This window comes from Rattus norvegicus, chromosome 7 (genome assembly GCF_021556685.1).
Source record: "Rattus norvegicus strain SHRSP/BbbUtx chromosome 7, alternate assembly SHRSP_T2T, whole genome shotgun sequence".
Taxonomy (NCBI): domain Eukaryota; kingdom Metazoa; phylum Chordata; class Mammalia; order Rodentia; family Muridae; genus Rattus; species Rattus norvegicus.
In genome coordinates, this window is record NC_141540.1 from 126,126,789 (window position 1) to 126,139,790 (window position 13,002).

At 46.2% G+C, this 13,002-nt stretch overlaps 1 protein-coding gene across 1 annotated transcript in view; it reads left to right on the forward strand.

The window, feature by feature from the left end:
* Atxn10 (ataxin 10) overlaps positions 1-9,411 on the forward strand; it is a 123,281-nt gene extending 113,870 nt beyond the window's left edge. The window contains exons 11-12 of the mRNA NM_133313.2: positions 8,486-8,673; positions 9,117-9,411. Of these exons, the coding sequence (NP_579847.1) occupies positions 8,486-8,673; positions 9,117-9,119 (191 nt within the window). The 3' untranslated portion in view covers positions 9,120-9,411. The remainder of the gene's footprint in view (positions 1-8,485; positions 8,674-9,116) is intronic.
* The last annotated feature ends 3,591 nt before the right edge of the window (positions 9,412-13,002 follow it).

A 13,002-nucleotide genomic window follows, 5' to 3' on the forward strand; every position in this document is an offset into this window, starting at 1 on the left:
GTCTGCCCAGAGGATGAATAGGAAAGCAAAATATGGTCTTTTTGTGTCATAGAATATTACTTGGCCTGAAAAAGAAAGCAGCTGCTATCACATGCTGTGATACAAATGAACCTTGAGGCCACAAAATAAGTCAGTACCCAAAAGACATGTGAGAGGTACTTAGAATAGTTGAAATCATGGAGACAGGAAGTAGAAAGGTGTTTGCTGGCAGCTTGGGAGGGGAAGAACACTGCTGCTTAATGGGTTCAAAGTTTCAGTCTTAGAGCATCAAAGGTTGTGGAGAGGGTGGGGAAGATGCCTCTGTGGGCAAGATGTCTGCTACACCAGCACAAACCTAACTGAAATGACATGCCTCAGACTCAGAGAGAGGCTAGATAGATAGATAGATAGATAGATAGATAGATAGATAGATAGAGATGATAGAGATAGATAGAGATGATAAATAGAGATAGATAGATAGATAGATAGATAGATAGATAGAGATAGATAGATATATAGATATATATAAAACTAGCACCATCCCTTGACCTCCACGTGTGAATGGACATGTAACACACACACACACACACACACACACACACACACACACACACACGTCATAGAGTTGGGTCTAACATAATCATATTTAATACCACTGCGCTGTGCACAGAGGTGGTAAAGATGGTGTGACTCGTGTTTGACTGTAGTGAGAACTTGGAGAACAGAATGTAGCAGCTGTAACTGTAATTAATTCCCCCCCACAAGAGCAAAATATCTAATACTAAGAGACATAATATCAAAAGAACTTTAGAAATATAGTCACCACTACAACTTACATAACTTTAAAATAGTCTGAAGTGCTTATTGGCTCTTGTTTTCCTATCATGAATCTCTGTTGTAGGCTGTCCTTCAGTGGTTAAAGAGATGGAGCCCTGCCCCTCCCTGATAGGGAGGCAGGCTTGTAGGTTCCCGTGCAGAGAGACAGTTAGTGCAGCTCCCCAGCCACCGCCTCTTAATTATGTATCAGACACCTTTCTGCCTCATCCCATCGAAGTCTTCAGGCTCACTCCACTTCTCACTGCTGACTCCTGGAGGCTTTTGAGAGGGGGCAGGCCAGAAGCAACATATCAGCATGGCCACGTGACCCACAACCAGTCCCTCTTCCCCCCCAGGGGACTACTAATATCACCGAGGACAGTGGGTGCCAGATGCCCAGGCCCCCAGCATTCACAGGATGGGGTTTTTCTGGCTTGTTGCTGCCTGCCGTGTCTTGTCCTCTCTCAAATCCACCAGAAGCCCTTTGCTGTTTGTGTTCTTTAGTTAATCCTTCCCAGCTCAGAACTGTTTTTGACCCTTGGCTATACTTCATTAGTTCTGAAATGTCATTAGTGCTAGACCAACACTAATCTCCTATAATTTAGATGGGATAATTTAGTAGAAAAAGTATCTACTCCATTTTTGCATTTCATCTTGAAAAGTAGTTTATCAACTAGCTCTAAAAGTATTTTACAGAGACTGTTGGTCTGAATGCTAGCTGCAGGTTGGTGTTGTCCTTTGAGGTTTTTTTGTAGCGAAAGAAGCCCGTTTGAAGTCTCAGACTCAGTCATTCTTCCCTTCCTTAATGTCTAAGCAGGGCGTGAACCTCAGAGTGCCAGGAGGGAAGCGTGCCCTGCTTCTGGGGATTCAGCCCCCGTGGGCATGTATGGAAGCTCTCTGGCCTTGACAATGCATATGTCTGTCTTCACCACTCCTTATTGCCAGGTCACTGACCTCTGCAGTAGGGTGAGGACAGTCATAGGGTTAGTAGGTACCTAAAGCAGCTACAGCCGGTACCACCTTGGAGGTGAGCCTGCTGCTATCGTTTTATCATGATCTTTCCTGTCCTTTGCATACACCCTGGCCATTCCCCTCTCGGCCTTGGCATGTAGGCACGAGACACTGAAGAGACTTCTTCCCACAAAGCCTTGCCTGTGCTGGAAGTGTCAGTATTCTCGATTGGATTCAGATACAGCAGCTTTTCTGATGTCTCCAGAGTTCTGTGCATTTTTTTTTTTAAGATTTATTCATTTATTATACATAAGTACTCTGTAGCTGTCTTCAGATACTCCAGAAGAGGGCATCAGATCCCATTACAGATGGTTGTGAGCCACCATGTGGTTGCTGGGAATTGAACTCAGGACCTCTGGAAGAGCAGTCGGTGCTCTTAACCACTGAGCCATCTCTCCAGCCCAAGTTCTGTCCATTTTATAAGCATCTCCTCGCCCAGCACAGGGCTTGCTGTGTCTCTGCTCTGTCTGAGTTTTTCTTCCAGGCAATAAAGCTCAGCAAGGGCACTGTTATTGGGACCTGGGTACGACTGAAATCCTGGGCATTGTTTTCTTTAGAAGCCTAATATTGTCCGATCTGTTCCCATGGCAACAAGGATTAAGGTGGCTGTGCTTGGGTTGCACGTGTTCCTTAACATCGCAATACCCAAACCTGACGCAGGCCCTTAGCACGCTCTTGGGGCTAAATAGTTAAATCACTTAAGCTCTGTATACCAAAGGCCACAGCTCAGGTACAACCGGAGTCTGGCTGGTAAGCAACACACACTTTCCAAGAGTGAGGGAGCAGGGGGGACGGACACCCCCAGTGGGCTCCAGGACACTGTTCGTCTGCCCCGTGTTGAGTGAGTGTATGTGCTGGACACTTCTCAGTGTGCTGCATGCAGCAGCCCCTTTAGTCTCAGAAGTGACGTCAGAGTGCTGCCCCAAATACAAATGGAACCACTTGTGGCCCCAAAGCCCTTTGGTGTGGTCTGGGTTAGAAGTGGTATTGGTTGTTTCTGATCCTGAAACCTGTAGTGTGATAGGGATGCCAGACTGTGCCTGCTTTGTACCACGCTCTGCTTTGAAGTGGGTAGTAAAAAGGATTCCAGAATATGTAATGTACAAAATTAGTTTCAGTGCTCTAAGATCCTTCACCACCAAAACCCCGTGAAGACAAGGTACCTGTGAGCACAGCCCTTGCTCGCCACAGAAGCATTTGGAGTGGGCTGCGCATAAGATGACTGCCTGGCAGGGAGAATGTCATCTTCCCATGACTTCATTGCCAGCTGGATGGGCCCACAGTATGTTTTCTCTCTCATCTTGAATGCTGGATGGTGTGCATCTGGGATTGAAGGAGAAGGCCCGGAACCCAGCCAGGGTCCAGACAGAGGGCGGTATGTGGCTTGGTTCCCCACCCTGCCCACAGATGCTATCAGGAAGTGAGAGCTTTCATAAGGTGGGGAGATGTGTGGGCTTCGAGGAGGAACCCTTGAAACAGTATCTCACCTCATCTTTAAAGGTCACTCTAGGAAAAGTAAGTTGTGTGTTGTAAAGATAGTAAATGTGCCCTTCCTTTCTTAAGTGTCGGTGTGGGTTGTGCACAGAGGAGCAAGTCTCCAGTGAGAGTGCTGTTCAGGTAGTTCAGCGCTCTGCGGTATCGCACATCTCTGTGAGATTTCTTTCTGTCTCTCTTGTGGCTGAGGACAGGAACAGTGCCTAGCATCTGAGGAGTGGTAGTCCTGAGGTGCTTTTCCCCCTGTATAGGCAGAAGCTACCTGCTATTTGTAGCAAGTATTAAGAACACATATCCTGTATTCTTCATATTGTGACCTATAATTCACAAATGTGATTTTTTTTTCTTTCCCACCCTCTTTTATTTGTTCTCCCATTTTGCCACTTTCGGCATCGGCAGTGAGCCATTAATTAGTAAGGTAGAGGGTATGCTCATGTGATTTGAGCTGTGATTTGTTAGATGACATTAGGACAATGGGCTGCAAACCATGAAACAGCACATGTACCACTCACTGAAGCTTGGAGCACAGATGTTCCCTTGTCTTAAAATAGGAACTGCAGAAGAACATTCAATTCCAGATAGTCCGACAGCTTAGAGCAGTGTTGGGGCCAGTGTGGGTGGTTTACGGTGGTAATTGCATACACTGTTTTCAGCACCATGCAAGGAGCTCTGGAGGATCTGTCCCCACTAAGCCTTCCTCTGTACTTTCTGAATGGCAACAGTATTTAGTGAATGAGTTTTGGTAACCAAAGACAATGATAAAAGTTAACAGTGATGTAAATGTTCTCTATAATGAGAGCAACAGAAATATCTCTGATGTCTAGGCATGGTTGGCCTGCGCAGAGAAACCTATGGCTCTGTGGAAGAATAGACACTTTGTTCCTGGCCTGTACCCCTGTGTTCTGCCTGTTTTGTATGAAGGAAATAAGCACACTTGTTTGTAGTAGTGTCAAGCATTTCCAGAGCAATTTTATAAGGCTGCTCCAAAGACTCAGGTTGCAGTTTGAAAGGGTGTCAGTTACTGTGATGCAGGGTTAGGTGTTTGTCGTTCAGTTTGAAAGGGTGTCAGTTACTGTGATGCAGGGTTAGGTGTTTGTCGTTCACTCTGGTCCTCAGGAAATTTTTTCGCGGCGTGTTCGTAAAGGCCCTCATGGAAGCTTGTCTCATGGACTGACTCCTTTCTCACAGTGCAGTTGATTAGAGGATCTCCATCCTGCTCTCTGCCCCTGCAAAGCTGTCTGCACGGAAATCCCATTCCCTCACTGACTCACTGTCTAAAATAGCTTTTCAACATACTATGTAGGTAAAGATGAACTATGATGTGACCTACATAAACAGGTATGTGAAGTCCACGTATATCCCAAAATTCATGTAAAAAGCTTTAACATTTAAATTGCTATCAATGAAATGTAAGTTTTCCAAACCCAGACTCTCAACAGCTCCTTGTTTATTGGTTTCTTGCTTACCTAAGGCCACAGGATAACCGGTGAATGCCTGTAGCCTGTAGCCAGATGCCTGTCTTATCAGATAGCACTTGAACTCAGTTGATATATTTAAAGTTGACTTGTCCGTAAGTCTGCTGGTTGGTACTAAGTTGTTCGTGAAGTTTTACCTACAGTTTTCTGCCCTACTAATGCCGAGCCACCTAAGCTGTTTACAGCTTCAGGCGTCGTGTGGACCCACAGAGTACCCAGCTGCACAGGTGTTCTCCCTCCCCTTCCTGGTGCAGCAGCAGCAGCATTTGTGCTAACTGCCACTGTGGTCTCTGTGGCCTGGGCCACAATGCCAGTGTTGTGAGAAGAGCTGCAGCGCTGATTGCAGCCCTTTCATGGCAGTTTTGCGACAAACAGGCTCATGCCTTCTATTTGTAGTAGCTATGGAAACAGGAGAAGCGCTCTCTCTGGAGCTAAGCATACAATAAAAGACTTCAAGTGTTGGTAGGATTAGAGACTTTAGAAGATGTTGAATTTTCTCCCCCACTCTTTCTTGTTCTCCGTTCCTTTACAGAGAGAACAAGGGGGCAATGTGAATATTAACTGGGACTTGTTTTGATCTCCCTTGTGACACTTAAGACTGTGTAGGTCTCCACTGACTACTCAGGCCTTTCACCACACACTGACAAGGAGTGTATGCATATTCATGGCCCAGGGCTATGGATCAGACAGCTCTTAAGACCGTGTTTTACAGTGTTCTCTTTTCTGTTCCAATCTTCTGAAAGGCTACTTTCTTTTTGTCATGTATGAGTACTGAGTTCTGGTCAGATAGGAAGGAGTAAGTTTGGGTGCTCTTGCACAGTAGGGTGACTAGTTAACACCTTAAGTTTCAATAAGTTGAATGTTTTCATCATAAAGAAATAGTAATGTTAGTGCTAACAGCATTGCTTAGTGAGTAAAGGTGTTTGCAAGCATGGCAACCTGAGTTTGATCCCAGAACCACATAGAAGTGACTGGACCCATGGAGCCCAGCTAGCTCAGGTGTTCTTAGCTCCTCCCCCTTCCTAGGACAGTAGCAGGCACCAGCGCAGCACTGCTACTGTGCTCACTGTGGCTGAGGTCACAACACCAGAGTGTTCTGCAGAAATGCTTACCTCCACACAGGCAGCATGGGACACATGCTTCCCACACACGTATGTTATGCACGTGTACCCATGTGCATACACAGTAAAAAAGGGGAAAAAGAGCCAGCAGGGTGGCTCATTGCAGGTAAAGGCACTTGCTTTGCAAGCCCATCAGTGTGAGCCCGAGTTCCAGAAGGGAACAGATTCCACAGAGTCATTCTTTGACCTCTACAGTACAGTTAGACGACAGGAACTGGTGCTGGTACTTCTCACTGATGTCTGGTTTCCTGGCTGCTGAGGTGTGGGTTCCAGGATGTTCTTGTGACTGTGGTTCTCTCCACCCTCCACTGCTTACACTTCCACATCTTGGCACTTTCACCAATTTTAGAAACAACATAATGAATGTCTTTGCTCTTTGGCCTTCAAGGCCCTTTGATTGCAGGCACTCTTAGAAAAGTCTTAGCAACCCCAAGTTTCTTCAAGTTCACTTATCTTTAAGTTAATAGCCAGAAAGTTCCAGAAAAGAGGCGATGCCTTGCCTCTGTCATTTAAAGCAGGGAGTCTGCCTGTGACCCACCCCCACCTCCAGCCTTATACACTGTCTTTAAGTTTACACCACAGACAGTTGCTTCTTTAGCCCTTCTCCTCATTGCTGCTTCCTCTTCTCTATAAAAAGGGAAAGATGAGTTTGTATACTGATAGTGTCAACTTAGGAGTACACAGAGTCACAGCAAATAATTTGTCCAGAAATTACTTCTCGTGTTGGAAATGTCTGGCACCACAAATGTTATTTTTATTTTCTATTATAGCGCAGAGTGGGGACTCAGCGGCCATGGAAAGGGGGGAATGCAAATCTGGGTTTTATTTCATAGTCTGTGGGATTCGGTGTTCAGAAAAGAAGCAGAGCCTTCTAAAGGAGCTGGGCCTCGTTGTGACGGATGGCAAACAGATTGCCAGGTGAAAACTGTGTCCTGCAAGGTGGAGACAAGCAGCCTCTACATCCGCTGGCAAGCACAGTGACTGTTCTTTGCCTTCGGAAACACTCAGTCATTGATACCCTCAAGTGGTTTCAGTGATAAACCTTCAAAGACCAACAGATCGTTCATTCATCCATCCTTTCAAAACTACTAAGTAGGACTCCTCTCTATGCCAGGCCTGTGCAGACCCCATAGTCTCACAGACACAAGCCCAGCCCTATACTGAAGATTGAAGAGAGGCCAGCCAGAGAAAGGGTCGTGATTAGGTAGAGGTTGGCCTGAGGTGGTATAGAAGGGCTTGACAGTGCTATAAACCAGGGCTGGGTGATAAAGGCAGGACAGCACAACCTTTGAAAAGCCTGCCAGTGCCCCTTGATCATATAGTACCCTGGTGCTTTTAATGCTTAGGTCTTTGTAGTGAGTAGGTTCAAGTTTTACTTTCCTGTACGGTTTACTGAACCTAGAGAGAAACAGTTTAATTCATTTTTTAAGTACTGTAAGGAAAGTCCCCACCTTTATTAATTCTGACACCTTCTCTTGAATTTCACTTCTAATTGGAAATCTAGAAGTGTCTCAGAACCAGTCTTTTTGCCAGAGAAGCCTAAGGCAGAACCAGAAGCTTGGTCCAACGCCTTTTAGAGCCACATGTACCCTGCTCTGCCTCTGGAACTGCGTGAGTGTGTGTATCTAACGACTGTCAGGAGAGGATCCTCCTTTTGTATGTGCTAGGAAGCAAAGCCATGACCCGGTGAACGCTGTTCTGTGCAAGCACACTGCATGGCTGTGCTCTGTCCCCAGCCCTCCAGGTTTGATTATTCTGACTCTATTGATCATGAGCAGAAAGGCCTATTTCTCTGAAAATATATTTATATTAGCATAGGCTGCCTCGGTTCCTTCTGGAGCAGATTGAAGAGGGGAAAAGCCTGTTCTCAGTAGTGTCTGTCATACAGGATGCTGTGTAGTAGCAGTTCTCAGTTCTCATGAGCTTTACACAGCTCCTAGCACCCACATCATCATGAATAATGCAGTGATGTGACCCTAGCTTCTGTCGGAGGTGGGGAGACCATGCAAGACATTTCATTGCGGGCCTGGGTATGGGAGCCAGAGAGGGTCGTGTGCTTTCAGAGCATGAGTGTTTCACACTGGACCTAGCAAATCCTTCACAGCTGAGGCTTTGTCTCTAAAATACTGAATGAGAGAAATTCCGTGGTGACTCCTAGGAAACCATTCTTACCGATAACTGCACTTTAAACAGAACAAGTTTCCTGTCTGATTTTTTTCCCAGCGCCTCTGACTTGTCTGCAGAGCTCCTCTTGTCCTTTCTGAGTGACTTGACATAATGCCCAGGAGTGTGCATATGTACTGCTGTGTTCATAAACCTCAGAGTGGCTGCTCTGGGCTTTTGTCCCTCTGTGTGTGTGTGTGTGTGTGTGTGTGTGTGTGTGTGTGTGTGTGTGTGTGTGTGTGTGTGTGATCACATGCTGGACCCACAAGCGCACGTGCACTTCTACAGCTTTTAAAATGATTTTCTCGTTGAGTGCAGATTTATTTTCTACCTCTCTAGAAGATCTCATCAGTATTCTTGCACACTTCCACTGTGAGTTATAAAAACAAGGAAGTTTTCTGTTAAATTCCTTCACTCTGGCTCCAGTTATGATGCAGTGGGTGGTGTATGCCGTGCGAAATCTCACTGAAGACAACAGCCAAAACCAAGATTTCATTGCCAAGATGGAGGAGCAGGGGTTGGCAGATGCGTCCCTACTGAAGAAGATGGGCTTTGAGGTTGAGAAGAGTGGGGACAAACTGATTCTGAAGTCCAATAATGACATCCCCCCACCTGTGAGTACCCTCTGTAAGCTGTCCCCAGTCCCTCCCAGAAAGCTGTCCCTGCAACCCTGTGACCTTGGAAGTGAAAGGTCTTTGTAGGGAACATGGAAGACAAGAGAAGCTGCCTTCTGACATTACCGGCAGCAGTGACTAGCACTGCAGTAACTCTATGGTCAGGTCTGTGATGTCATTTCCTTAGAACTACAGCTCGCGCAGAGCACAGCATACAAACGAGGCTGAAATGGATCCACTGCAGAAGCAAGTTCCTGACCAGAACCAGGCTTTCCTTTAGGGAGCAGAGGTCACTGCATTGGCTCGTGTGCTGATGCATACGACCTCTAAGGCTCTCCCAGTTCCCCGTGAGCATGCTGAATGCAGAGCTCTGCGCTCCCCCGTCTGATGTTCTTGTAAGTAGATGTGCTGTGTCTATGACGCTGTTTCTGTTTTTTCCTTAGTGAATGCCCTCTTCGTCTGAACACACTCAGATTCCATCTCACGGACCTCTCGTCTCTGCGGTGTATGAACTCAGAAGTATCGGAAGTGTAGGCGCCGATGCGGGGCCTCCCGTCAGTTCTTTAGAATTAATGTGTGTAAGCTACAAGTGAGCGTTTTCTTTAGTTCTCTGCAGTGAGTATCACTGTCTGCCTCACCTTTGTTCCTCTGGGTGGGACTCTTCCCAGTCATATGCATTGTGCTTACTGTCGTAGTGAGTAATAAACGTTTTTGTGGGCACAGCCCTCACTCGGCAAAGACTAGGACCCTTGATTGGATTCTGTCCGTCCTCTCAGATGGCAAGTGTGCTCCATCCCTTTGATTCTCCTCTTCTCACTGGATTTCTGAACTCTGGCGGGCACTTGAAGTAAGTTTCTCACTGTGATTAATTCTACCAATCTCTTTTCTCCCCGTCTGCCTTTCCAAAACATTGACATGACTCATTTCCAGTTAATTAATTTGAGAACCCTCCCTCTTCATTCGATGCACTGCTGCTGTCACTGAGCCCTGAGCTTTGGAACCTAGAAAGGCGTGAGAATGGGGGAAAGACCCTGTGGCCATTAACCGTTTGCATCCCCGGTAGACCAGAGTTAAGGACTCCATATTCTAGCAATGCTGACGTCTTTCCTGTATTCATGCTTTCTGACACAGAGCGGAATATTTTAGTTTCTATTTGACGTGCATTGCCTTTAGTGTGCTGTGCCTCATGTGAAAGGGACGACCATATCCTCTTCTGCTTAAAAGGGTGGCTGTCACAAAGACCACTCTGTTTTAGCCCTCTTGCCATAAGCACAAAGGTAATCTAGAGGAGCAGGTAGATATTGGTATCTAGCTAGCTTTAGTTCTATTTGGTAGCAGGTAAAACTGGATTATAGAGGGCACAGGACGCTGTAGCTTCCTGAGTCACTAATAAAATCTCCATGATCTGACGGGTCATGTTGTGGAGGGCTTACTGTTATTTCCCTGAACAAACACGTTCAAAACTATCTGAGACATCACACAGTTCATGTTTATACTCCCAAAATGAAACCAGTAAAACCAACCAAAAGGCAAACCATCTGTCCAAAATTGAGTCCCTTCTTCATGGCCAGAGTTACCTTGCCTTATAAGAACGGCTTGAGCTATTAATGAAATAGCAGTTTCCCCATAACTCACCGTCTGATACAAGCTGTGTAACTTAGGAAAGCTCAGACTCTAAGCCTGTGGCAGTTAAGATGCATCTGAGATGTTCATCCATTGCAAATGTAAAATTCACAAAGAAACCATTCCCTTCTGGGGCACCAAGAGTTAAAATCCTTCTCCATAGAGATGGGCCAAAGGGAAAGCAGTGGGGTCCCTTTCTCCTTTTAACAAGTTTACAATGGACATTCCTTTTCCCCTCAATGGGTGTGTACACACCAGTGGAGTCACACAAACATGTCGGTATGCACCATATAATAACAAACACAAATAAATAAAAGGCGCCTTGTGAGAATGCAGAATGGGGAAGGCTGTGTGCTCTAAATAGGAAGTGTGGGTCTTGCCGAGGGAAAACATGCTGATGACCGCATTGTGCTCCTTTTGATTCCCTGGAGATGAAGGGCTGAGCACAACAGCTTCCCTGTGCTCTACCAGAGGGCTTGGGGCTTCCCAGAACCTTGTTTTACACGCTGTAGAGGATTAATTTGCCACCTCAATCAGCCCTTTATGGGGGAGGGAAGCAGGGCAGCCCCACAAAAATTGTAAAGCTAAAGAATAGTCAGAGCAAGTTTTGTGACCATATTCTTTTCAAGAGCGCATTGACAAAGCGTCCGGCCTACTTCATTTTCACAGACAGAAAAGGAAGGATTCTTGGCTTGGTAGGAAGGCCACGTATTTGCAGAGCGCTCTTCCATCGGAGGAAAGACTTTAAAACTTTGTTTTCACAGTTTTAGGGCTGTCCTGTTAGCAGCTGTCCATGTGTCCCTCGGGGATTATTTAAAAGCAAACGTCACGGTGCATCACTTGCTCGGAATCTCAGAATCCGACCACAGCACCACAGGAGCCGCTAGTCACTCTCTTACGGAGGAGACAGGGATGGCTAGGGGTGAGGACTGCTAGTTAGCACATTGCAGCTCACACTTCTGCCTGTGTGTCTGAAATCGGTTCTCCTTTGAAGTGATCCATAACACCACCTAGCATTTAAATTGTATATAAATATATCTTTTTTTGTTTACTGTCTTTTAATTGCAGGAGGAAAGCCTGCTTAGAATTTATCCCGTCATTGTAGGTTTTGCACATAGCAGGCCTTTATATGTGGAGGAGCGAGGCAGACAGATGTCTAAAAGCAGAGAGGCTGAGGAACAGTCTTCACATTAGCATCCCACAGAGTCCTTTGAGGGAGCCAAAGGCCTCTTGGTGCTGTCCGAGGTTCTGATCACTTCAGCCCCGTCAGCCTCTATCCTTGCTTTCAAAGTTCAGGGGTCGTTTTCCTCTGGCACAGTGCTTGTCTCCTCTCCCCACACATTTGTGCATACTCATTTGTAGATCAGCCACTACATCCTAGTGACTGCACGAGTGTGTTTCGCTGTCTACTGTATTTATGAATCTTTAGGCCAAGCCTTTACTGTACATGTGGTGATTGTACTGTTAGCTCCCTTTTCACTCTGTCACTCTTCTCAGAGCCAGAGATGATCCATGAGCATGACTATGTTTTTTTTTAAGTTTTTGATAATTCTTTTTCTGAGACAGGGTCTCACCAGGTACCCTGGCTGACCCAGAACTCACTATGTAGTCTACACTGGTCTTGAACTCACAGATCCACCTTCAAGTGCTGGAATTGAAGGCACGTGCCACCACATCCAAACCACGAAGACTGTAGATTTCACGATCACAAAGCCCATGTTCAATTCACAGCCGCACTTGTTGCTAGCTATGTAGCCTTGAGTAGAGCGCTTACCACCTGAGCCTCAGAAGGCAGCCAGAGGCAGACGTGAAGAGGACAGGCATGATGTTCTCCCTCATGAAGCAGCACTTCCACCAGGCTGACAGGAATCCTGCTAAGAGGTAAACACACCGAGGAACGAGAGCATCACTGCAGGAAGAAAAGTAAAGCAGACGGTAATCAGGCGTGCTTTCTAAGTTTAGTCACATATGCACAGAGGACTGCAGAGAACTGAAGTAGGCCCCATGGGATGATGGGAAACAAGTGCTGAAACCTAGGACTGGATGGCTGCCTTTGATCAAACTCCTGGAGTGGTGCTGGGACCCAGATCCAAAATGAGATTGGAGTGAGACTGGTCCTGGGGTGAACAGGGTTAGATGTGCTTGGGCTACAAGGCCCCAGGAGAATTCAGCTTTACTTGGTGTGCATTATGAAAACTCATGGAATCTTTGTTTGCAAATGAGAAGACTGAGTCTACAGTTATAATGCCTTCCCTTGCTGCTGTGTGGGAGTACACAAGAGAGAAGGAATGGACAAGGGAGGTACTGAGCAGTAATCAAGACTGACGGTGCTAACCTAGACCAGTATGATGTCAGTGCAAATAGAGTTGAATCAGCATATGTTGGAACTGAAGCCCATGAGACCTGATTGTGGCCTTATTGTGAGCATAGATGGGGCAACCAAGAGGAACCCACAGGCTTTTGTTGAACAGCTAGTTGTGTGGCTTTGCAGTCACTCAAATGGAAACTCTCAGTATAAACAACAATTTTTACTAGTGTACTATGGGGCTCTTTTGGTCAGTCATTTTTGAGATACCCAAACTGCACATAGAAGACTTGATTCAAAAGGCTGGACAGGACTGGAAATCCATGTTAGGCGTTAGTGACTTTACATACGGGTGATGATGTAAGCACAGTCCTCTAGGGACTGTGTGGATGACGTAGGGA